General features: G+C 39.7%; 1 protein-coding gene across 1 annotated transcript in view; it reads right to left on the bottom strand.

The window, feature by feature from the left end:
* Positions 1-23645, bottom strand: part of ROR2 (receptor tyrosine kinase like orphan receptor 2) — a 190787-nt gene that overhangs the window by 60395 nt on the left and 106747 nt on the right. Inside the window, exon 2 of the mRNA XM_073632858.1 lies at positions 10037-10114. Within this exon, the coding sequence (XP_073488959.1) occupies positions 10037-10114 (78 nt within the window). The remainder of the gene's footprint in view (positions 1-10036; positions 10115-23645) is intronic.

Genomic DNA, 23645 nt, shown 5'->3' with positions numbered 1-23645 from the left:
ACACGTAACACATGAAAGGAGCACTCTTTTCTCCATGGTGTGGATTTGATGTGGATATTTAAATTTCTCCGTTCTTTGTCATACTCTGTTTAAATGCCATGGATATGTTTCTTTAAAAGAAGACAGCATTCAAAAAGCCAAAAGTATTCTACAGCTTAGCATTTTAACTTGCACATATGTATATTTAATTTGTTGTGGTATGATATGACCTTTTGGATTCCACAGGGAGAGTCGCAGACAATAGCTGCCATCGTGATGTATTTAAAAAACATTTGGACTTTCTTAATGAATTAAACTACTGTTACCCAAAGCATCCATCCAGAGTATTCTCAGTGCTCTGCAGTCACTAAACTGAAAATGAATTTTCGGCTGCAGGATGCTGCATGTTGCACAGCACCCTTTTTTTACAATGCTGTGTATGTTGTGGAATAGCTTGTAGGGTTTTATGTAGAATATTGCACTTGCTGTGGACTTCGGTGCACACTTTACATTTTTTTGTCCATATACACACATTATTATTCATCATTAATTTTTCTTGGTGTCATTTTGGTTTGTTTGTTTTTTGGTTTTATAGTTTGTGAACAGCGCCATTCCCCTATTTTAGAACAGATCGGACATTCTGACAACAAAATCCTGAATTTATTTCCGACGGATTTTGGCTCAAACTTGTCTTACATACACACGGTCGCACAAATGTTGTCGGAAATTCCGAACGTCAAGAATGCGGTGATGTACAATATATACGACGAGCCGAGAAAAAAGACGTTCAATAGCCAGTGTGGCTCTTCTGCTTGATTCCGAGCATGCGTGGAATTTTGTGCGTCAGAATTGTGTACACATGACTTTACGACAATGGATTTTGTCGGAAAATTTGAGATCCAGATCTCAAACATCTGTTGTTGGAAATTCCGACAGCAAATGTCCGATGGAGCCTAAACACAAGCATACACATACAAGCTCGCATCGAACATTTGTTGTTGGAAATTCCGACCACGTGTACGCGGCATAAGTATACAAAATGTAAAGTTATGTTTCTTTACACATCGATGGTTTGCAATGTTGTACACCAACTTCCCATGCTGCAATTATTGGACCGTTCTCCCTCTGAATACCATGAAACATGTTCTGAAAGGGCACTATCTACTAGACCACAAATGAAAATGTAGAACACAAAAGATAGACATGAAAGGTGATGGCCCATTGACTTTTCAACTGCTCTGTACTGAAGTGGTTAATATTAAAGTGATTGTAAACCTTTGTTTTTTTATTTTTTTTTAACCGGTTCAATACAGGGCAATTTCACCCCCTTCCTTCCCAGGCCAATTTTTAGTTTTCAGCGCTGTCGCACTTTAAACGTCAATTGCGCGGTCGTGCGACGTTGTACCCAAAAAAAATTGACGTCCTTTCTTCACCACAAATAGAGCTTTTTTTTGGTGGTATTTGATCGCCTCTGCGGTTTTTATTTTTTGCGCTATAAACAAAAGAAGAGCGACAATTTTGAAAAAAAACACAATATTTTTTACTTTTTGCTATAATAAATATCCCAATTTTTTTTTTTTAAAACACATTTTTTCCTCAGTTTTGGCCGATACGTTTTCTTCTACATATTTTTGTTTAAAAAAATCGCAATAAGCGTATATTGATTGGTTTGCGCAAAAGTTATAGCGTCTACAAAATATGGGATAGATTTATGGCATTTTTAAAAAAAAAAAATTTTTTTTATTTTTTTAGCGGCGATCGCGATTTTTTTTGGTGACTGCGACATTATGGCGGACACATCGGACACTTTTGACACATTTTTGGGACCAATCACATTTATACAGCGATCAATGCTATAAAATTGCATTGATTACTGTGTAAATGTGACAGGCAGTGAAGGGGTTAACCACTAGGGGGCGGGGAGGGGTTAATGCGTTTCCTAGGGAGTGATTACTAACTGAAGGGGGAGGGGACGCACTAGGGGAGGAGACCGATCTGTGTTCCTCCGTTCTGGGAACACAGATCGCTCTCCTCAGAGCTGACAGGCTGTGGATCTGTGTGTTTACACACACAGATCCACATGCCGGCCCGGTTAACGGGCAATCGCGGGTGCCCGGCGGACATCGCGGCCGCCGGGCACACGCACCGGGTCCCGAGGAACGCGGCGGGCGCGCGCGCTCCCGGCGGCGCGCGTGCGCCCCCTAGACGCCCGGGAATCCCAGGACGTCATATGACGTCCACCCAGGATGGGAGATCCCATCTGGGGACGTCATATGACTATGGGCGGGTAGGGAAGTGGTTAAATAACAAACATATCATACTTCCCTCCACTGGGCAGTTCATTTTGCACAGTGTGGCCCTGGACCGCGTCTTCTGGGGTCCCTCGGTGGCACTCGCGGCTCCTCCTACCTTGCAGGCGCGCTCCCGAGTCCAGCATTTGCATGCATTGACACAGAATGCCGGACTCGGCCCCACCTCCCAGTGCCCGCAATATTGGATTTGATTGACAGGAGCCAATGGCTGCACTGCTATCAATCTATCCAATCAAGAGCCGAGAACCCCGGGCAGAGAGGAAGAGTGCGTCTCCACCGAGGGAACGAACGGGCTCAGGTGAGTAAAATGGGGGGGGCTGGGGGGCCGGTCAGTGTCAGAAGTTTTTTTCCCCTTAATGTATAGGATGCATTAAGGGGAAAAAACATGAGGGTTTACAACCCTTTTTAAATATCCTCCAACACAGTTACTAGAAGAGCTTGAATTGTAAACATGGTGCACGGTCTTTCTTAGCAGCCAGTCAGTCTCTGGGTAGGGAAGGAACTCTCTATATATCATGTTATTATTATTGTTATAGAGGATTTATATAGCGCCAACAGTTTACGCAGCGCTTTACAATATAAAGGGGGGACAGTACAATTACAATACAGTTCAATACAGAAGGAGTAGGAGGGCCCTGCTCATGGAGCTTACAATCTAAAGATAACATAATGCATGGTATTTTTTAGAAATGGAGGCATGTACTTGAGAGATCAGCCCCAGGTGTAGATAACTTTTCTAGTGTAAACCTCTTTATCTCATGCAGTAAAGAATGATTTATAACAACTTATATTTTCTAGTGTTGTATGATGTTCAAGATATTGTCTAGGCAATAACTCAAATAAGTGCTTATTATCCCAATTCATCACAAGTGGTGCTTGAATCTGTTGCAGTTGCTGAAAGTACTGAACCGTGTAAGGCTGAGCTAACTTAGGGGAGAATGATTCTATTATGGACCTGTTCAAGAGAAGTATAGTAAACTAGCATTGTTTTTTACACTATACAACAGCTGTTGGCTACTGGCATGTAAAGTGCAAATATTTAGTAGCAACAGTCCCTGACCTCTAGACTTGTGGCATTCTAGTAACAAACAATCATGCTGTTTGCTCCCACTGGGTAAATGACTTTACATTACAATTGCCACCACTAAGAAAGGTTAGATAACAGAGCTCTCAGGAATGCACACAATACTTTGATATATTGATACTGGGACAATGCACACATGTGGTAAGAGATGAGACATCTGGAAAACACTTGATGAGGGAGCTGTATAGGGAAGACTCCCAGGAGTACAAAGACCTCAGGCTGAAAATTGTGTTTGGTTGTTAAAAAATGTATGGGGATGTGTAATTTAAACCAACACAGCCAATCAGATGCTCCTTTTCTGTCAAGACTTGTCTTTTTCATTACAGTTTTGCCATGCACTTTCCGTGCCATTTTTAATACTGCAGATGAAACGGCCCCTTAAAGTGTTACTAAACCCACAACAGTAAAATCAGTCTGTATATGTAGTAAAGCATGCTTGTTATACTCACTGTGGAACCTAAGGGGTTAATCTTCCCCATTGTGTAAAAAAGGCTGATTTGTTGATAGCACAGAGCCCTAGGAGGCTCATGCTCAGTTTGGTGTGTATTGCTAGAGAGTTTTTTTTGGGGGGGAGGGTGCATGTGATCAGCACAGAGCCAATCAGCACTGTCCGGACAGAGGGTCAGGAGTCATGCAGCCTCATAGGACAGTCAGAGGAGAATGAGAACTCCTCCTACAAGCTTTAACCAGTGCTTGGCATTGATAGAAGATACAAGACTGCTATTTCCAAGTTCTGTGTACTGTGGGAGACCAGATATAGTGAATGCAGGGTCCTGGGTTTAGTAACACTTTAAGAGAACCCTCAACAGCTAATATTTTATTAGACCTTAATAATGTCACAGGAAACCTGAGTGAGCCACCTCCCCAGAGTCCCCTGTGCCCCTAAAACTGCTCTACAACTAGCATCCCAGAAGGTGGTTAGGAAGGCAGAGCCTGCGCTTCCTGTTAATATAGCCCAGCTAGATCTTAGAACATGGATCAGGAGAATCTTCAATTAGGACTAATAAAAGCATTTATATACTAAATGTGTTCTTTATTTCTACTATGACAGGACCCTTACCGGGCCATCCATTAACTAGCTTTTTAAAAGTATTCTTAACTCCAAAGCTAGCTCTTCAATCTAGCGAAAATTTGTTGTGAATAAGCTTTTTAAAAGTATTCTTATCTCCAAAGCTAGCTCTTCAACCTAGCGAAAATTTGTTGTGAATAAGGTGTTAAAATCACTTGTGAAAAATTAGTGGCTTAACCACTTGCTTACTGGGCACTTAAACCCCCCTCCTGCCCAGACCAATTTTCAGCTTTCAGCGCTGATGCACTTTGAATGACAATTGCGCGGTCATACAACACTGTACTCAAATGAAGTTTTTATCATTTTTTTCACACAAATGGAGCTTTCTTTTGGTGGTATTGAATCACCATTTGGGTTTTTATTTTTTGCTAAACAAACAAAAAAAGACAGAAATTTGTGAAAAAAAAAGAAAAAACATGTTTCATAGTTTGTTATAAAATTTTGCAAACAAGTAATTTTTCTCCTTCATTGATATTTGCTGATGAGGCTGCACTGATGGGCACAGATAAGGCGACACTGATAGGCACAGATAAGACGACACTGATAAGACGCCACTGATAAGATGGCACTGATAAGATGGCACTGATGGGCCCTGATGGGTGGCACTGATGGGTGACACTGATAGGCACTGGTAGGTGGCACTAATAGGTGGTATTGATAGGCAGCACTGGTAATGACGCACTGATTAATTTATAAGTGGCACTGTGGGTACTGATAGGCGGCACTGTGGGCACTGATAGGTGGCACTGATAGGTGACACTGTGGGCACTTATGGGTGGCGCTGGTGGGCACTGCTAGGTGGCTCCCCGATCGGGACCGATGTCTCTCTCGCAGCTGCCGGTGATCTGCTATTTTTTTCCTCCTCACCCTATTAGCGTGAGGAGGAAAAATAGTCGATTACCGGCTCTGTTTACATCACATGATCAGCTGTCATTGGCTGACAGCTGATCACGTGGTAAGGGGTCGGGATCGACTCCTTACTCCAATCTGTGATCAGACGAGTCTTATAAACTCACTTATCACAGGGGGCGCGCAGGCCGCTCAAGCACGGGAGGACATCCAGGGACGCCCTCCCGGCAAATGAAGTTTGCGCTGTAGCCGTCTTTCTGCTATAGCGCGGATGGCAAGTGGTTAATAACACACAAAACTTCCTCTTTTATGAATCAAGCATTATTATCATTTGTGATAATATCGTTTGCTATGTCACTTTTACCATGTAATATTACAGCTTACTGAACTGGACACTGGCTGACTTATCTTACAATTGGTTTTTGACTTATCTTACAATTGGTTTTTGCTCTGCAGTCAGTGTACAAATATGCTAACTGGGTTAATTAATGCAGAAATAGCCATTAGAACAGTAAGTAAGAAAAATGAAACAATTGTGTAAAAAAAATACTTCAAGATAATCTTAATCATAAATGCTGAAGGCCTAATCACAAATTGCAATGTGTATGTTAAAACCCAACAGTGTAAATGGGTCCAAAAAGATTACATTTATTCTGAAAACCAATGTTGGTACTTAAATGCAGGGTGGATTTGATTTAAATCACTAGTAAAAAGGCTTGATTTAAATCAACTCGCTTTAAATCATAATTTTTAAAGAGCAACTGTCATCTCTGTCCTGCTGCGGCTCCTCTTCTGACCCGCTGTTGACTCACTGACAGTCCCATCTACTTTAATGGGACGGCTGGTGATGCGGCAGTGACACTACAAGGTGAGAGATGTGGTGGCAGCAGGTGAGTGGATGCCCGCTAACAGGCGCTGCCCTGATGGATCTGAAATGACAGGTTCTCTTTAAATGTAAGGACTTATTCTTGCCAGTAGTTAGAATCTTTAGTATTTGCAAACAAAATGAAGTTTTCCTATTTAGAATATTAAGCTGTCAGATTAGTAAAACAGTGAAATCAGAACTGATTCAATCATACAGTTTGTAGTGTATATAAATTTGCAAAACAATGGGATAAAGTAATATTTCTGAACCCTGTTTTATCTCATGGTTACTGTGAAATTGTGTGAATGCATCAATGCAGTGCATGTTATCTCAGCTTGCAGAGCTTGGATTCATTGAATAAGTTTACCAAAAAGGTAAATATTGCAGAATATACAGCCTCAAGCTACATAAATGAACTCCATTTTATCCTGAATAAACTAAATTATTAATGTATCTTAAATAGAAAACTATCTTTAGATAGCTTTTTACTCCAAAATTATTTTATTAAAATAAATTTGATAAAAACAAAAAAAAATCAGATTTAAATTAAAAAAAAAATCAGATTGTTCAGATTATTATTATTTTTAAATCATTGATTTTTATCCACCCTGCTTAAATGTGTCTTTATGTAGCTTCCTGTAAGTTCCTACACAGTAGAACTCAGACTGTAGGAGAGGGCAGTAGCAGTAGGAGCCAATCAGGTTCTGCTGCATGGACACAGACAGGGAAAAAGGTTGTGTATATGTATTACCAATATGAATTAAGCTGTTTGCCTTGAGTTAAAGTAGAAGTCAGGTCTAAATCTATCTAAGCTTAAACCTGCTCCCACCCCCATTCTAAGCCCTATACTAACTAGCCTGTAATGGAAAGCTGTGTATACTTACCTAATCTAAGGGCACTCTAGCCCAGTCATGTAATCATCTCCCAGCATCGGCTTCCAATGTAGAGGAGGGACACCGGACAAGTTGCCTCATAGTAAGCCTATGGGTGACATCACTGCCCAGGCTTCCCAGCCATTGTCGCTGCTCTCTCCCCTGAAGCTGGCCGCTGGGAAATCACATGACCGGTCTAGAGCACCCTTAAATTAGGTAAGTATACACATCTTTCCTTTACAGGCTAGTTCGTATAGGGCTTACAACAGGGGTGGGAGCAGGTTTAAGATCGGATAGGTTTAGACCAGACTTCTACTTTAATAATTAAGCAGAGAATGACTGCAAGAGCCTACAAACAAGCATCATATCTGCATTACAGCTCTTTGCAAAATGTGCTTGTTTACTCTCTCTTCAAAAAGAAAAATGTAAGATCCTCAAGCAGGGTGAAAAATGTTAACTTGCAGGAGTACAAAATCTCTTTCCAGAGCATAAACAAAATACTCCTGGAAAACAGTCTTGACTAATTACTTCCCTACCAGCCATGTACAGATCCAGACCACCACACAGGGTCTGGTTTGCGGTTGGCGCATTAGACAGGTCTGTTAAACTGACAGACCAAAATAGCAGGAACGCAACAAATATGTTAGTCACCGACATTAAAATCACTTAAAATTAGGATTTTATACTAATTATGCCATTTAGCTAGAACATTCAGATTTTTCTGACACTTTTAATTCTACTTATACAGAATTAACTATATTTTCTCTGTAACATATCAAAGAAAGGAAAATATGACACTATTATGAAAAGAGACATGGAAAAACATAGAGAAAAAAACAGGCTCTTCTACAGTCTGATTAAGGCAAGCCATACACGATGCAAATTTCTTTCCTGCAACCACGGAATGCAGGAAAAAAAATGCTCCATTTCCCCATCAACACAGACAGTGCTGACAGGTGAATCAGCAATTGTCTTCTCAAATTCACCCTACCCCCTTATTTTATATCTTAAAGGAAAACAATACTCTTTTTACAGTGTTTAGATGTAAATTTGACTGGGATCAGATCATTGTAACTAATAATTTTAATAAAAGTGTACATAAAGCGTTCGCTAATGGTTAGGAAAACAGGTTGGTGAAATCGTGTGCATCATTATTACCTAGTCACACGCAAGAGCATTTGCAAAAACAAGATTTGCCTTCAACAAATGTGGACAATTAAAGGGTCTCTGTGCCTTGACACCATAACCCCCCTCAGTAAGCCCCAAAACCTCCAAACCATACCCCAACACATCAGACCTCCAATAAATTCTATTCTGTGCCACTAATCAAGGCTGCCCCAATGGGTTCACTGCATTCTTCATTCAACCCTATGCCAGGCTGTACTCTGCTGGAGCACGACTCTGCTGGAGCACAGTACAAATATTTCATTTGTAAAACAAGTGTACTACGCTAAAAGTACACTTACACTTTACAGGTAAATTAAAGATATTTTAGTAGACACTTAGGGGCTGATTTACTAAAACTGAAGACTGCACAATCTGGAGCAGCTGTGCATAGAAACCAATCAGCTGCCAAGATTTAGCCCTCATTCACACTGAACACAGCTTTGAAATCGTGCAAGTTCATCTGAACTCGCACGATTTCAAAGCCGCATTTCAGTCCGATTTGGGAGTGACTTGAAAGACATCTTTGCAGGTCCTTGCACAGATGTCTATTGAAATCGCCCCCAAAGTCGCTAAAAGTAGTGCAGGAACTAATTTTTAGAAATCGGTGCGGCGTTGCACCGATTGAGACGCTCCTATTGCCGTCAATAGGCTTTGACCTGTCAAATTACATGTCAAATCGTGCCGATGTGAACGGGGGCTCCTTGTCAAAGCTTAATTAAACAAGCTGATGTTAGAAGCTGATTGGCTACCATGCACAGCTGCACCAGATTTTGCACTCTCTAGTCTTAGTAAATCAACCCCTTAGTTACTATTGTAACATTCCCAAGAAATAATACCTGTTGTGTCTTTTTACTTGTTTGCTGTTCCATATTTTCAAAGTCTAATTTTATATTGAATAAAGAAACTCTGTCATAATCTTAATTTTTTTTCCTTTCAGTCTGTTAATTTAACTTCATTTTCACGTCTATAAAGGTTAATAACTTGAACATGGTGCGTACGATCTCCTTTTACTAGATTCTAATTTTCATATTTGAGTGTTTACATTTCACAGTGTGCATGTAGGAAAAGCATTCCATGGTAAGTAGTGCGTGTAGAAACATATTTGGGGTTAGATGTTTGGTTTCAAAACTTTGTGGTTATGGAGTGTTAAAAAGTTGGCCTGCATTCATCTGCATCCGAGTTAATGAAGCGGAGGCCTCATAGTTCTCGGTGTGGTTGGAATCCAATTGTTTTGGAAGCTGGGTTGCTGTCTGCTATGCCAGTAAATGTAAAGTGTTCACAGGCTGACTTTCACTGCTAGGGTTCTGAACATCATGTTACTTTTATGACCAAGCAGGAGACAAGTACAAAGAGATGTTACTGAAGAGTACTAATGACGTGGAGCAAGCCATAATTCATTTGTACCATTCTTTCTCCCTAGGCTGCTGAAAATGGTATTTACCCACAATTTGAGGTTTATGGATAGTTCCTAAGAGGAGCATGACACCCTCATTTGACAACGACTGTACAGAATTAAGAATTTTGGTTGGAATGTTTCACAACTGAAGGCTTCAAGAAGCAGAAGTGACTGAACTTGCCAACAAATATCAAAACATAGAAATACCAGTCTTGAAAGGAGTTGGCAATTAATATGAATGACATGATGGTTCTCATCAGTTCCTCATCAGACATATAAGAAAACAAACAAAACTAAAACAAATACTCAAAGCCATTAAGGCACTCTCCAAGCAACCCTTTTCATTACTGTAAAACAATGAAAACTGAAGCACACTGCAAAAGAAGAGAATGAAAAACAAAAACGTAGAGCTTAGCATTAAATAACAAACTTGTTTGACTTACCAGATGGAGTTGGCACAAGCCTGTCTTGACTATCCACTTGACCCAAAGGTTCATTTGAATAAGACAAATCCATTTCACCTGAAATAAACATAGCATGCCAATTAATTGAAGGGCAAGTTTTTTTTATTAGAGTTCATCCTTTTCTAGACACACTTATATTCATCAATGCTTTTAAAAACAAACACAAAAAAATAAAATAAAAAAACAACACATTTTTGACTATATTGAAAAATCATTACAGTTTCACCAGATCAAAGGCAAATCTAATTACATAACCATCCAACTTAATATGGGTTAGTGAAACAGTTCATAGAGGAATGATGCATCAGAAATTTTGTGATCATATGGTGAGCACAGAAATATTGTTGATATGGAGTAGTGCAACTAAATTAAAGGAGAAGTTTGGGGTGACCAAAAAACAAATACTCACCCCCCATGGTGCAGAATTGCTCTGCCTTTGGCTTTAAATCCAGACATACATGGATCGAAATTTGGCCGGTTCAGCAGGGACCAGCCTAATTTCGATCCATGTATGGGCAGTCTGTATGTACAGAAGTTGATCTAACAATTGACTTCTGTAAAATCAGCCTGTTGCAAAATGTCCACACGATCATTGCCACTGGCTATAGCTGTATTAAAAAACCTCGTGAGCAGTAAACAAACCAGTAAACAAAAACAAAACTAAAAAAACAAGAAACAGCTGCCAGCACTCCCCACACTTCCTAAATATGTGATACTACAGAAAAATAAATAACAAATGAGTGCAGCGCTAAGTGAACTATCAATAATATGCTAGTGTATATGTGACCTCCCTAAATATATAAAGTGCTTAATGCAATCCCCCCCCCCCCTCAGTAAAGTGCAAGTGCTCTCACCTTCACATGAACTCCAAATCATATAATATGATGTGCAAATTGATAAATAAATAAATGTACAATGCATAAACAATATGCTTATGAATCCAAAGATAAATAGTGAATGATCTAATCTTTAGTGATTATAGACAATATAGTCCAATTTGGGATAAAAAACAGTCCAATATGTGATAGGAAAAAACAGATGCTATGAGAAACACCAATATTCACTCTAAACCACCTCTATGCATATGATAAAAAGAATCCTTGTGCACCCTCCACCGGATGTACCCTCACCTCAGAACTTTAAAATAAAAGCATTTATGATAGTAGCCAATCCTCTGGAGTATTCCTCCTATCATTCCTCCTTCCCTTGGTGTGTGGCCAGGTAGCCGTTTTCACCTGAAACTAATTGCTTCCTGATGGTTACCAGAGACCTCCTCTCATATCACCCACATGTAAAGCAAAAACTGGCAATGGTGCTTTATCCTTTTAAAAATTTTATTGAACAATGTGAGTGTATACATGGCATTTGATCGTTTAATAACATTTTTAAAAGGAATAAAGCACTATTGCCAGTTTTTGATTTACATGTGGGTGATATGAGAGGAGGTCTCTGGTAACCATCAGGAAGCAATTAGTCTGGAGGTGAAAATGGCTACCTGGCCACACACCAAGGGAAGGAGGAATGATGGGAGGAGTACCCCAGAGGATTTTCTACCATCATAAATGCTTTTATTTTAAGGTGAGGGTGAGGGTACATCCGGTGGAGGGTGCACAAGGATTCTTTTTATCATATGCACAGAGGTGGATCAGAGTGAAGATTGTTATTTTTTTATAGCATCTGTTTTTTCCTATCACATATTGAACTATAATATTGTCTATAGTCACTAAAGATTGGATCATTAACTATTTATCGTTGGATTCATAAGCATATTGTTTATTGATTGCATTGTACATTAATTTATTCATCAATTTGCACATCATATTATATGATTGGGAGTTCATGTGAAGGTGAAAGCACTTGCACTTTACTGAGGAGGGGGAGATAGCATTGAGCACTTTATATATTTAGGGAGGTCACATATACACTAGCATATCATTGATAGTTCACTTAGCGCTGCACTCATTTGTTATTTATTTCACTGGCTATAGCTGACAACACTGGTCAGTGTATTTTCACGATGAAGTCTCCCCTCTGTCAGAATACAAAGGCACAGCGGGAGGATTCCCCCATCCACCTTGTGTCTGTGTATGGGGTAATCAAGTCATTTTTTCATTTAACCCGCTGGAATGGGCTGTTTAAGATCATGACTCCCGATCGCTCAGTTCCCAGAACAGAGACTGCCGGTGCTTTCCACTTTGCCCCTCTAGCGCACACTGAAGCGACAGGTTGGGGAGCGGGCAGGAGCTGCTGTCAGTGGCACGCTAAGAGGCTTAGCAAGCTGCCAATCAGGCATCTGTGTGGATTCCGACATTATAGTTAGGTTACATCCTTAACACGCTGTCGGCTGATTCCGAGTCACAGGAGAACACAAATAAATGCACTCCTGTGACCCAAAACAGAAGTATGACCAAGAAAGCTTTGTCCGTACTTCTCTTTTAATAAAGGGACATGGAAGAAGAGATTAACTGAACAGAATTTGTTCTCCCTCTTAGAGAAGGCGATTAAAGGGGATTGTATGAATGCAAAAATGGCCCTAAAAGTAAACCTGGTGCAAAGTTGTTTACTTTGAAGCCACTGAAAAAAGACAATGGGGTACACTGCTCCTAGAAAAAAATAACATTTTCTGCACGTGGAAAGGGTTATATACAAAAAGAGCTGTAAAAATATGGAACAGTGTCCAAAACGAGTTCAATTCAAGAGGTCTGGATGTCTTTCTAAAAGCAAAAAATATATATAGATAATTTAATATTTATGAGCAATAACAGTGTAGATGGTTAAATCAGGAAAAAAAAAATCTTTTTGGAAAACAAAGGATTTTTTTCTCTGTTGGAGTCACCACCTCTCATGCTCACCTCCAGGACTTCTCCAGCACCTCTCCCGTTCTATGGAACTCTCTACCCCAATCTGTCTAGATATCTTCTACTCTGTCCACTTTCAGACGACCCCTGAAAATTCACCTCTTCAGAGATGCCTATCCAGCCCTCACCTAACCACTGTACATTTATTTTCTCAATCAGCCCACCCCCTCCAGTTATTACCTTTTGTATCTCTTGACGCTCCCTCTTACACCTAGTACACCTGGTACACACAATGAGATTATCGGATGAATGATCGGATGAATGATCGTTTTTTTTGTGTTTTTTTTTTTTTTTTGCATGCTAGTCTCCATATCGAAAATGAAAAGGTTACTAAAGTACGAAAATTCTCGTATGACAGAATACAAATTTGGAAGTGATATAATGTATTGTATTGCATTTTCGGACGAAAACTGTATTGATTAAACGAAAATTGGTATGATCTGGTATCATATGAGAAAAATATTCGTGTTTGTCCCTTCGGATAAAAATGACGAAGACGAAAGCTGTGTACTAATGATCAGATTATTGTTCGATTGCTTCCAAAACAGTATTTTTTTTACGATTTTCTGTTTGTGTGTACGGCATTTAGATTGTAAGCTCTAGTAAGCAGGACCCTCTGATTCCTACTGTATTAAACTGTATTGTAATCGTACTGTCTGCTATATAAATCCTGTATAATAAGAATAATAGAGTAAGTTATACCAAACATTATAAGGTTTTGTTGTTATGTTTCTGGATCAGCTTAGAGTTTAACGTTTTTTTTAGGATGCAGGTTTTCATTTTTTTTTTTTACTATTATTATTACATTTTCTTGGTTGAACTCAAAATTTTCAACCCATGTAACATATCGTAGGTACCAATATATAGCACAAATGCTCTTTTGCCCTACTGGAGCACATGTTTGAAAAGTTCTTTACAACACTGTCACATTCAGTGACCTTTGAAAACATTCAGAGCTGATTGTAACCTTCTGCCCCCCCACCTCTGGGCACACATTGACTACAAAGAGTACACATCCAGACACAATGACATCAAGCAGAGAAGGGGAGTCACACAGAGATGTGACAGGGCTGCTCTAGGTAAATGACCCTGTAAGTGTCTTCAATGAAATTGCTGTATTTTAGCCATTTAATCACTGCTGTAACCTAACACCTCACAGACTGCGAGTACTGTTTTACAAAGCTGACCCTTAACACTGCAGAGGTTACTGTTACAAGAGGCCTTTGACATACCTATTCCTCAGACTTTCCTAGAAATGTCCCAGACTGAAAGGAAAGTAACGCATGATAATAGCGAGAGTTCATTTACATCCATATAAAAACCTTGCACGGGGATTTGAATAAATGCAGATTTCATGCTGAGGAGTTCTAACCATTATGGAGTTGCTGCACATTATCTGGATTGGAATGCCTGCACAGCCTCATTAAAACCAATCTGGCCTGTTAAACATACGTCTATTCACATTCTAATTTCATTTTGTGCATCCACTAATCTACGTATTACTATAGAAGCCCTTCAGGTTCAAGATTTGTCGTTGGCCAGGCCGAGGGGTTCTACTGTTACATAAAAACATTTGTAATCAATTTCAGGATTGCTTTCTTTGGCCAGCTACAAAATGTTTATTTTCACAATGTAATGGCACAGTACTAAGGAAAAATTGACTTGCTCCAGCATAACTACAATGGGCACATTGTGCACTCAGACGAATACTCATAAGTGCTGCTTTAAATATATATTCCGTGTACCCATGGGTACACTCTAAAAAAAAAATTTCTGGCTATAACGTAAAAACAATTGATGCATGCAAGGTTTTAGTGAATGGTGATGAATAGTGTAGTCATTACAGTCTATCTAAAAATCCAATGGATAATTAGCGAAAATAAATAACTTTTATATAAAGAGCTCATACTAATCTCTTAGATTGTAAGCTCTAAGAAGCAGGGCCCTCTGATTCCTACTGTATCAAAGTGTATTGTATTTGTACGGTCTACCCTCAAGTTGTAAAGCGCTACGTAAACTGTTGGCGCTATATAAATACTGTATAATAATAATAATACTATATATTGATGCTTTCATTAAGCTCTGGACACCTTTAAGCAGCTCTCCTTAAAGAAAATTATTAGAGCACACAGTTTTTTTTTGTTTTTTTTTAATACTATTTTTAAAAGATAACTGTATTGTTGTTAAAGTCATACTAAACACACACTGTTTAATTTACATTGTCCCTTTTATTTCTGTGTATTCGATGATGGCACTGTAATTATTTTAATAAAAAAAAAAACGTCTAAGTACCTTTTTCCTAATCATTTTACAGCTTTCACATAACCCAGCTCTTTCCCAGCCTAGGGAAACATAAGTAGGAGGAGTTTCTAGTCCTCTGCTGCTGGTCACATGTTCAAAAAAAAAAAAAAAACAACAATATTAATAAACTGTTTTAAATTGTCATGACAATTGTCATGCCCACTGACAAAGAAATAATCAGTCATAATTTTAATGGTAGGTTTATTTTAACAGTGAGAGACAGAACAACAAAAAAATCCAAAAAAAACACTTTAAAAAAAAGTTATACATTGATTTGCATTTTATTGAGTGAAATAAGTGTTTGACTTCGTACTTGGTGGCAAAACCCTTGTTGGCAATCACAGAGGTCAGACGTTTCTTATAGTTGGCCACCAGGTTTGCACACATCTCAGGAGGGAGTTTGTCCCACTCCTCTTTGCAGATCTTCCAGATCTTCTCCAAGTCATTAAGGTTTCAAGGCTGATGCATGGTAACATGAACCTTCAGCTCCCTTCACATATTTTCTATGGGATTAAGGTCTGGAGACTGGCTAGGTCACTCCAGGACCTTAATGTGCTTCTTCTTGGGCCACTCCTTTGTTGCCTTGGCCATGTGTTTTGGGTCATTGGCATGCTGGAATACCCATCCACAACCTAAATTCAATGCCCTGGCTGAGGGAAGGAGGTTCTCACCTAACATTTGATGGTACATGGACGCATCCATCGTCCCTTTGATGCAATGAAGTTGTCCTGTCCCCTTATCAGAAAAACACCACCAAAGCATGATGTTTCCACCAGCATGTTTGACAGTGGGGATGGTGTTCTTAGGGTCAAAGGCAGCATTCCTCCTCCAAACACGGCGAGTTGAGTTGATGCCAAAAAGCTTGATTTTGGTCTCATCTGACCACAACACTTTCACCCAGTTCTCTTCTGAATCATTCAGATGTTCATTAGCAAACTTCAGATGGGCCTTTATATGTGCTTTCTTGAGTAGGGGGACCTTGAGGGCGCTGCAGAATTTCAGTCCTTCACAGCGTAGTGTGTTACCAATAGTTTTCTTGGTGACTATGGTCCCAGCTGCCGTGAGATCATTGACAAGATTCTCCTGTGTAGTTCTGGGCTGATTCCTCACCGTTCTCATGATCAATGAAACTCCAGAAGGTGAGATCTTGCATGGATCCCCAGACCAAGAGAGACTGACAGTTATTTTGTGTTTCTTCCATTTGCGAATAATCGCACCAACTGTTGTCACCCTCTCACCAAGCTGCTTGCCAATGGTCTTATAGCCCATTCCAGCCTTGTGTAGGTTTACAATCTTGTCCCTGACATCCTTGGACAGCTTTTTGGTCTTGGCCATGGTAGAGAGATTGGAATCTGATTAATTGATTGCTTCTGTGGGACAGGTGTCTTTTAAACAGGTAACAAGCTGAGATTAGGAGCAGTCCCTTTAAGAGAGTGCTCCTAATCTCAGCTCGTTAGCTGTATAGAAGACACCTGGAAGCCAGAAATCTAGGGGATCAAATAGTTATTTTACTCATTAACCACTTGCCATTATACTGCGGCAGGTCGGCATGTTCCCGCGAGCCATCGTAGCTATAAGTTGGCTCCTTTAAGCGGGATAGCAGGCGCGCGCACGCTGCACTGCAGGGGTGCCGATGCTCATGAACGGCTGTCGTGATGACTGCCAGCCACGAGCGATAGCAGGCACAAGAGGCAGAACAGGGACATGTGTGTTTAAACACACAAATCCCTGTTCTGAAAGGAGATGCAGATCGTTTCTAATAGCTAGATACCACAATCTGTTCTCCTATAGTCAGTCCCCTCCCCCTACAGTTGGAACACACAGTCAGGAAACACCGTTAACCCCTTAATTGCCCCCTGGTGTTAACCCCTTCCCTGCCAGTGACATTTATACAGTAAATCAATGCATTTTTATAGCACTGATTACTGTATAATTGTCAATCGGCCCAAAAATGTGTCAAAAGTGTCTGATGTGTCCGCCATAATGTCGCAGTCATAATAAAATTTGTAGAACACCGCCATTACTAGCAAAAAAATAAAAATGCCATAAATCTATCCCCTATTTTGTAGATGCTATAACTTTTGCGCAAACCAGTCAATATACGCTTATTGCGATTTTTTTACCAACAATGTGTAGAAGAATACATATAGGCCTAAACTGAAAAAAAAAATTAGCTTTTTTTAAAAAAAAAATGGGGATATTTATTATAGCAAAAAGTACAAAATATTGTGTTTTTTTTCAAAATTGTCGCTCTTTTTTTGTTTATAGCACAAAAAATAAAAAACACAGATGATCAAATACCACCAAAAGAAAACTATTTGTGGGAAAAAAAGGACGTCAATTTTGTTTGGGTACAACGTCGCACGACCGCGCATTTGTCAGTTAAAGCAACACAGTGCCATACGCAAAAAATGCTCTGGTCATTGAGTAGCCAAATCTTCCGGGGCTGAAGTGGTTAAAATGCAAATCAATTTTCTAACTTTTTTTAAATGTGTTTTTCTGGATATTTTTGTTGTTATTTTGTCACTCACTGTTATAATAAACCCACTATTAAAATTATAGACTTATCATTTCTTTATCAGTGATCAAATGTACAAAATCAGCAGGGGATCAAATACTTTTTTCCCTCGCTGAAATCAAATCTTTATTATTTTTGGTAATAACATGGTGTGGGCGGATTTCTGCCAGTCACAGGCTGTGTCACGCCCCTCCAGCCTGTGTCTTAAAATGAGAGTGAGGTGAAGCCACCATCAATCTACATGTAATATCACACCCCTATTGTGTTTAGCTGGTTACTGGGCATGGAGGAGGAGGAGGGAGAGAGGGAGTGGGCTGTCATTTACCACTGTGTATTCGCCCACATGTGTGACTCTATAGTCACATTGACTCCTCGGATGTGATAGGGAGGAAATGCTCAGCATAGAAACTCACTGAAAACTGAGCATGTGTAGAGTTGCCACAGCTGCAAAATCCCTACCTGAACTGGGTACATAAACAGAAGGCAGTGATTGAGCGCAGCAGGATCAACCAGCTACTTGCAGAACACAGAAAATGAATCTCATAGTGACTGAGTATGAACAGCATGTTATACACCATTTATTGATAGATTTTTATGATGTAGGTTTAGTGACACTTTAAAGTAAAGTTATGTATGAGTAAAATCCCACGTACCTTCCTACTACACAGATCCATAGCTACCTTAATATCACTGTTGTTCCTCAGTGCTTTCTCTCCTGGTAGTAAAAATCTTCCTTGCATTAGCCAAGCCTGAGTACTTGCTTCCAACGGACTTCTATTGACCTGTCAACCGATGCAGGGGGTGATTTCTTGGCAGACCTTTACAAGTTCAAGGGTAGCAATTGGACAAGCACAGCCAATGCTAACAGGATTTTTTGGGCATGAAGAAATGCAGAGGCCTCAGAACTGACATTAAGGTAAGTACAGGTATGTATAAGGGAAGGTTGGGTGGGATTTTGCTGGGGCGGGTTGTCTAGAGAAAGAGGATAACTGTACTTGTGTGTAAAAATTCAGTTATCTTTACTGGATATCTAAACCCAAGAACAAAAATACAATATACTGCAGCAGTTTTTCTATTAGCAGTCAATAGATGTGGGGGCTGCATTAGGTTTCTTTTGTAGAGCAAGTAAATTTGCTGACCCTGCCAGAAATGAAGTGTTCTTGTCACTTCCTATGAGCTGAACTAAAAGCGCAAACAATGTTATCTTCCTTCTGCAAGCTACTATTTCCCCCTACTCCATGTAAGCATGATGAAAGAGGATGATGTTTGAGGTCCAGCCTAGGTGACAACCATGGCTCCCTTTATAGATACAGCCGAGAAATACCAAAAAATAATAATAAAGTTGCGCTATAAACAGATATGATATTCCTATGAAGGATTGGATATAGTATATATACACAAATATCTAAATGTGATATAGTGAACAGTAAATTATAACGTGAAAAAATGCATCCACCTCCCAAATTGCAATAAATCAAACATATCGTAATGTCCACACTAGATTGCAAATGTAGCATAAATGAATGTGTACACAGGTAAGTGAGTTCCAAAATGGGAGATGCAGTCGGTCGGGAGGAGGAGCCTGTGACGTTTCCAGCAGTGTTCGTGTGTGTACACTGGCGGTGGATGAGGAGTCTCCAGCGCTTAGCTGAATGCAGCTGACCATTTTCCATATGCGATTACACTGACGAGGATATGTGAGTGAGGTCACTCTAAATTTTATTTAGGAATCACTTTGGTACGATTTCTGCGCAATGGTTTTGTCCCCCCTTTCTGTTTTACATATCGTGGAAGTCCGCTGTTAACTGGAAAGTCCACCTAAAACAAGCGGCAGTGGAACGGTACAATTGAATCCGTTGTTGTCTATCTAGTCTATCTGGTCCCGGTATTTTAACACAGAGGATTCTTTTTTGTTACACACATGGTGGTTGATATATGTGTATGAACTCATTTATGCATTATATATTTTTCACTGGAGGATTGTTTTATCACAATTTCTTTACTTTATATATGTGATTAATTTCTGGTAATTCACTTATATATGGTATCTATTTATTTGAAGGCACACGGTGCAATATTAACAGGTTAATATCAGCGCAATTATTTATTTATATTTTTCATTTTATTTGTGTAATTCACATATTGATTGCAGCTATATTATTTGGGCATCTTTTAATTTAATTATTCACATAATTTGGATCACTATTTCCATATCAGCGCTTTAGTAATTTATCACCTTTTGAGAAATAAGCATAGCCACCTTATCACAGAAAAAGTGATAACTGCAGGCAGGATTCACTACAGATAAAAATAAAGGTAAAAATCAGATCAAAAAAGAAAACAAATACTGCTACCTCATCCGAGGACTGGAAAGCAACAATATATACATTTTCAGGGGTTCAAATACCTTTTAAATATAAACTCCAGACACGGAATTTAATCCAGATATTTTTTTCATTAAAATAGTTGTGTATTTTTTATATAAAATTAGTATAAGTACAGTGGAACCTCGGATTACGAGTATAATCTGTTCCAGGAGTATGCTTGTAACCCAAAGTACTCGCATATCAAAGTGAGTTTTGCCATTGAAGTCAATGGAAACGAAAATAATTCGTTCCACATTGACTTCAATAGGATGCAATACCGCATGCAGCCAGAGGCGGGGGCGCCGGAGAGCCTCAGAAACAACCGAAAAGGCCCGAGGACACTATGGCTGACCTCAGAAAACCTCGGAAAGACTTCCTACCCGAGATTTGCTGAGGTCAGCCGTGCTGTACATCCGTGACATCCGGCTCTGCTCGGCTCCGGTGCCCCCCCCCCCCAACCTCAGGCCAAAAGCGGTACTGCACACCGCTTTGGCCTGAATCGTGCTCGTGTTGCAAGACAACACTCGCAAACCGAGTTACAATTTTTAAAAATACAGTGCTCGTATTGCGAAATGCTCGTTAACCGCGTTACTCGCAATCCGAGGTTCCACTGTACCTGAATTTGTCCTACCATATCTACGGAATGTTATGTGCAGACTGGTAGAGAAAGGGACAGTTCAAATCTGTACTGCTTAGTAGACTGCTGTCAGTAACAGTTTTGTTTTCAGGAATTAAATTTACGTATCCGCAATATACAGTATGCATAAAACCTAACTCCTGTCTTTTAATTGTTCACCAGCATGCTTCAAATGTTGTTATCTCCCCTTTAAAGAAAAATGATCCCACCAGAGGCTTTAATGCACAAGTCACTTTATCTTTATCTAGTTGACCCTGAAGTACATTGACAATCCCCTGGCATAAATCTTCACTTAACAGAACACTTGAACAGGGGTCATGTTATTCATTTCATCTCCTTTAAGTGGCAATGTATGCAGCTGTCTCACTGCCACAGTGCTCACACCATGCTTCCACAATAGACAAGCCCAGATAATTGCATCTATGCATGTGATAATAGCCCTCTTGGCATTCAAAGAAGTGTATTCAGGTCCTATTTATTCACTGAGCTTAATTTAAGTCATGCAATTCAGTTCCACTTCAGTGCTTATTAAATTAGTGTTTCAATTAGCTTTTTTTTTTAAAAGACCGTTTGGAACTATCTTTCAAAATATAAAAAATAATATTATCATACCTCCCAACTTTTTGAGATGGAATGAGGGACGCCTACATACTAGCAAAAGCCTGTAGACATAGGACACGCCGCCTGCTACACCCCCTTAAAGGAGAATTAACCTAAAAAAAAAGATTAAACTGACAAGGGCTTTTTTTTTTAACCACTACTATTACTTTAGATTGGCTCTTGAAATTTACAAATGCAGCAATTCAGAAATTGTATAAAAGGTTTAGCACTGGGAAACACATTTTGAAAGATAAAAAGTGCATTTTATTTACAACTATATAGATCAGACCAAAATGAGGGACAAATGAGGAGGACAGAGGGACATTGCTCCAAATCAAGGACAGTCCCATGAAATAAGGGACAGTTGGGAGCTATGATATTATTACTGGCATCCCCCTCCAGATATACCAACATGTACATTAGGATTATGCACACAATACTGATGTATGAACGGCAGATCAGAAAGTTCCTGCCCAAAAAACATGAATATGGTCCGTATAGTGTGCACATTTATATGCGTATATGTAAAGATTCTTCTGGCTCCCACAATGCTAAATATTTTGGGGAAGTTTCATTTACACATGTATTCGGAAAAAAGTATGCCTGAATGCCTAAAATATGGCTTTCAGTCTAAAGCTATGAAAGTCTGCATTTGTATTATAAGTCTTGGTTCACACCAGTGCGGCTTTGAAGTGGTGCTACTTCAGCATGATTTCAAAGCCGACTATCAGTGCGATTTTATGTGCAGCTTGCTGACATCTGTGTGACTTTATTTAACAGATGTCAAAGCAAGTCACACTGAAATCACACAGAAATAGTGCAGGAACATTTACTAAAGTTGCTGCAACTTGAGTTGCACTTGGGGTACAACTTGTCATGTGACTTTGAACTGTCGCATGACAAGCCGCACTGGTGTGAACCAGGGCTAACTCAAAATGTTTATATGTACAAATAGCTTGATTTTACTATATATTAAACTTGCTCGTTACTGAAAACTGTAAACAACATCACTGTTTGCTCAATTGCACATTTGTAGTGACCTGTCTTTTTCGGCACTGGATGAGTGCAGGTCACCGCTAGAGCACATAGAAAACAATTGTTTTCTTTGTTCTTGTCCACCCCACTACACCGGTGTGATGTGCAGTGTGGAAAAATGCAGAACATCTCAGCTAATGCATGCTCTGCTCTATGGGCAGCTGGGAGTAAACGGACTCCGCTGTCCATTTACATCCAGGTGCCTCCACCCAAGCAGTAGAAGACGCAGTCCTCCTCCTTCAATTTTTTTTTTTTAGTGGGCCTGATTGGACCCAGAGGTTTTAGTGATCGGACCCAGAGATAGATGGGTGTAAACAGATTTAAATCCATTTAGATCCACTGATCCATAGGAATGCACAAACTTTTCGATCAGTTCCACCTGAAAAACTAACAGGGGGACCTGATTGGGTCACCCATGTGAAAGGGCCCTAAAGGCAATTTTACCTTTTAAAGTTGTGTGGATAACTTTCATTTGTTCACAGCGCTTCTCTGAACTTTCAGTTGGAGGGACCACGCTCTGACGCCCGGGCTACATGTCCTGTGATGTTTTGTGTGTAACCATGTTCCTTTGGGTGCAGATCAAGCAAACAGCTGTCAATCATGAGCTGGTGAGTGAAGCAGCCATCTTGTGAAGGAGCTGCTTGTCCGTGCTTGCACACTTTTTGTGCAGCTGCAGTCCCACTCAGGAGCATGCATGTAGGGATGGCTATGCTAGGGCTGCAGGGAGACTCTACCATGCAGCATAGTAACCTCATAAAAGGAAATGTCCCTAATCAGATCTTGAATTTGCTCTACTGGAGGATGCATTGCCCTGAAAAGAAAAATATGTAGCATGTTTTAGCGCACACGAGTGTGTCTTACAGATTACATATTATGTGTAATGTGTTTAAACCTATGTAACAAGGAGATTCAAAAAGGTCTCAGTGGATTGACAAATGTCTATACAAAAATCAAAACCATTAACTGCATATGTTCTCCAGATGTCCCCGAATCAAAATTTGTAACAAAATAAAAAGCCACTCACTATTTACTTCACTATATGCTTCAGTCTATGGTTGATTTACTTCAGCCTGCTGCTCCAATCAGGTAGGAAGATTGACCTTCTGACCCATTACTGCAAAGTACATTTGAACACAAAACATTGTGCGCAATTGCTACTTTTTAATGATGCCATGATTAACAGAGATTGTGATGTTTACAATGTATCACACATGTTGGTGGACACTGGTTCTGAAACATCTCACCATTGCTAACATCTTCAAAACTCTCCTAT

Source organism: Aquarana catesbeiana, linkage group LG01 (genome assembly GCF_042186555.1).
Source record: "Aquarana catesbeiana isolate 2022-GZ linkage group LG01, ASM4218655v1, whole genome shotgun sequence".
Lineage (NCBI taxonomy): Eukaryota > Metazoa > Chordata > Amphibia > Anura > Ranidae > Aquarana > Aquarana catesbeiana.
Note: the sequence above shows the minus strand (reverse complement) of the source record. Positions and strands in the feature narration are given on the sequence as shown.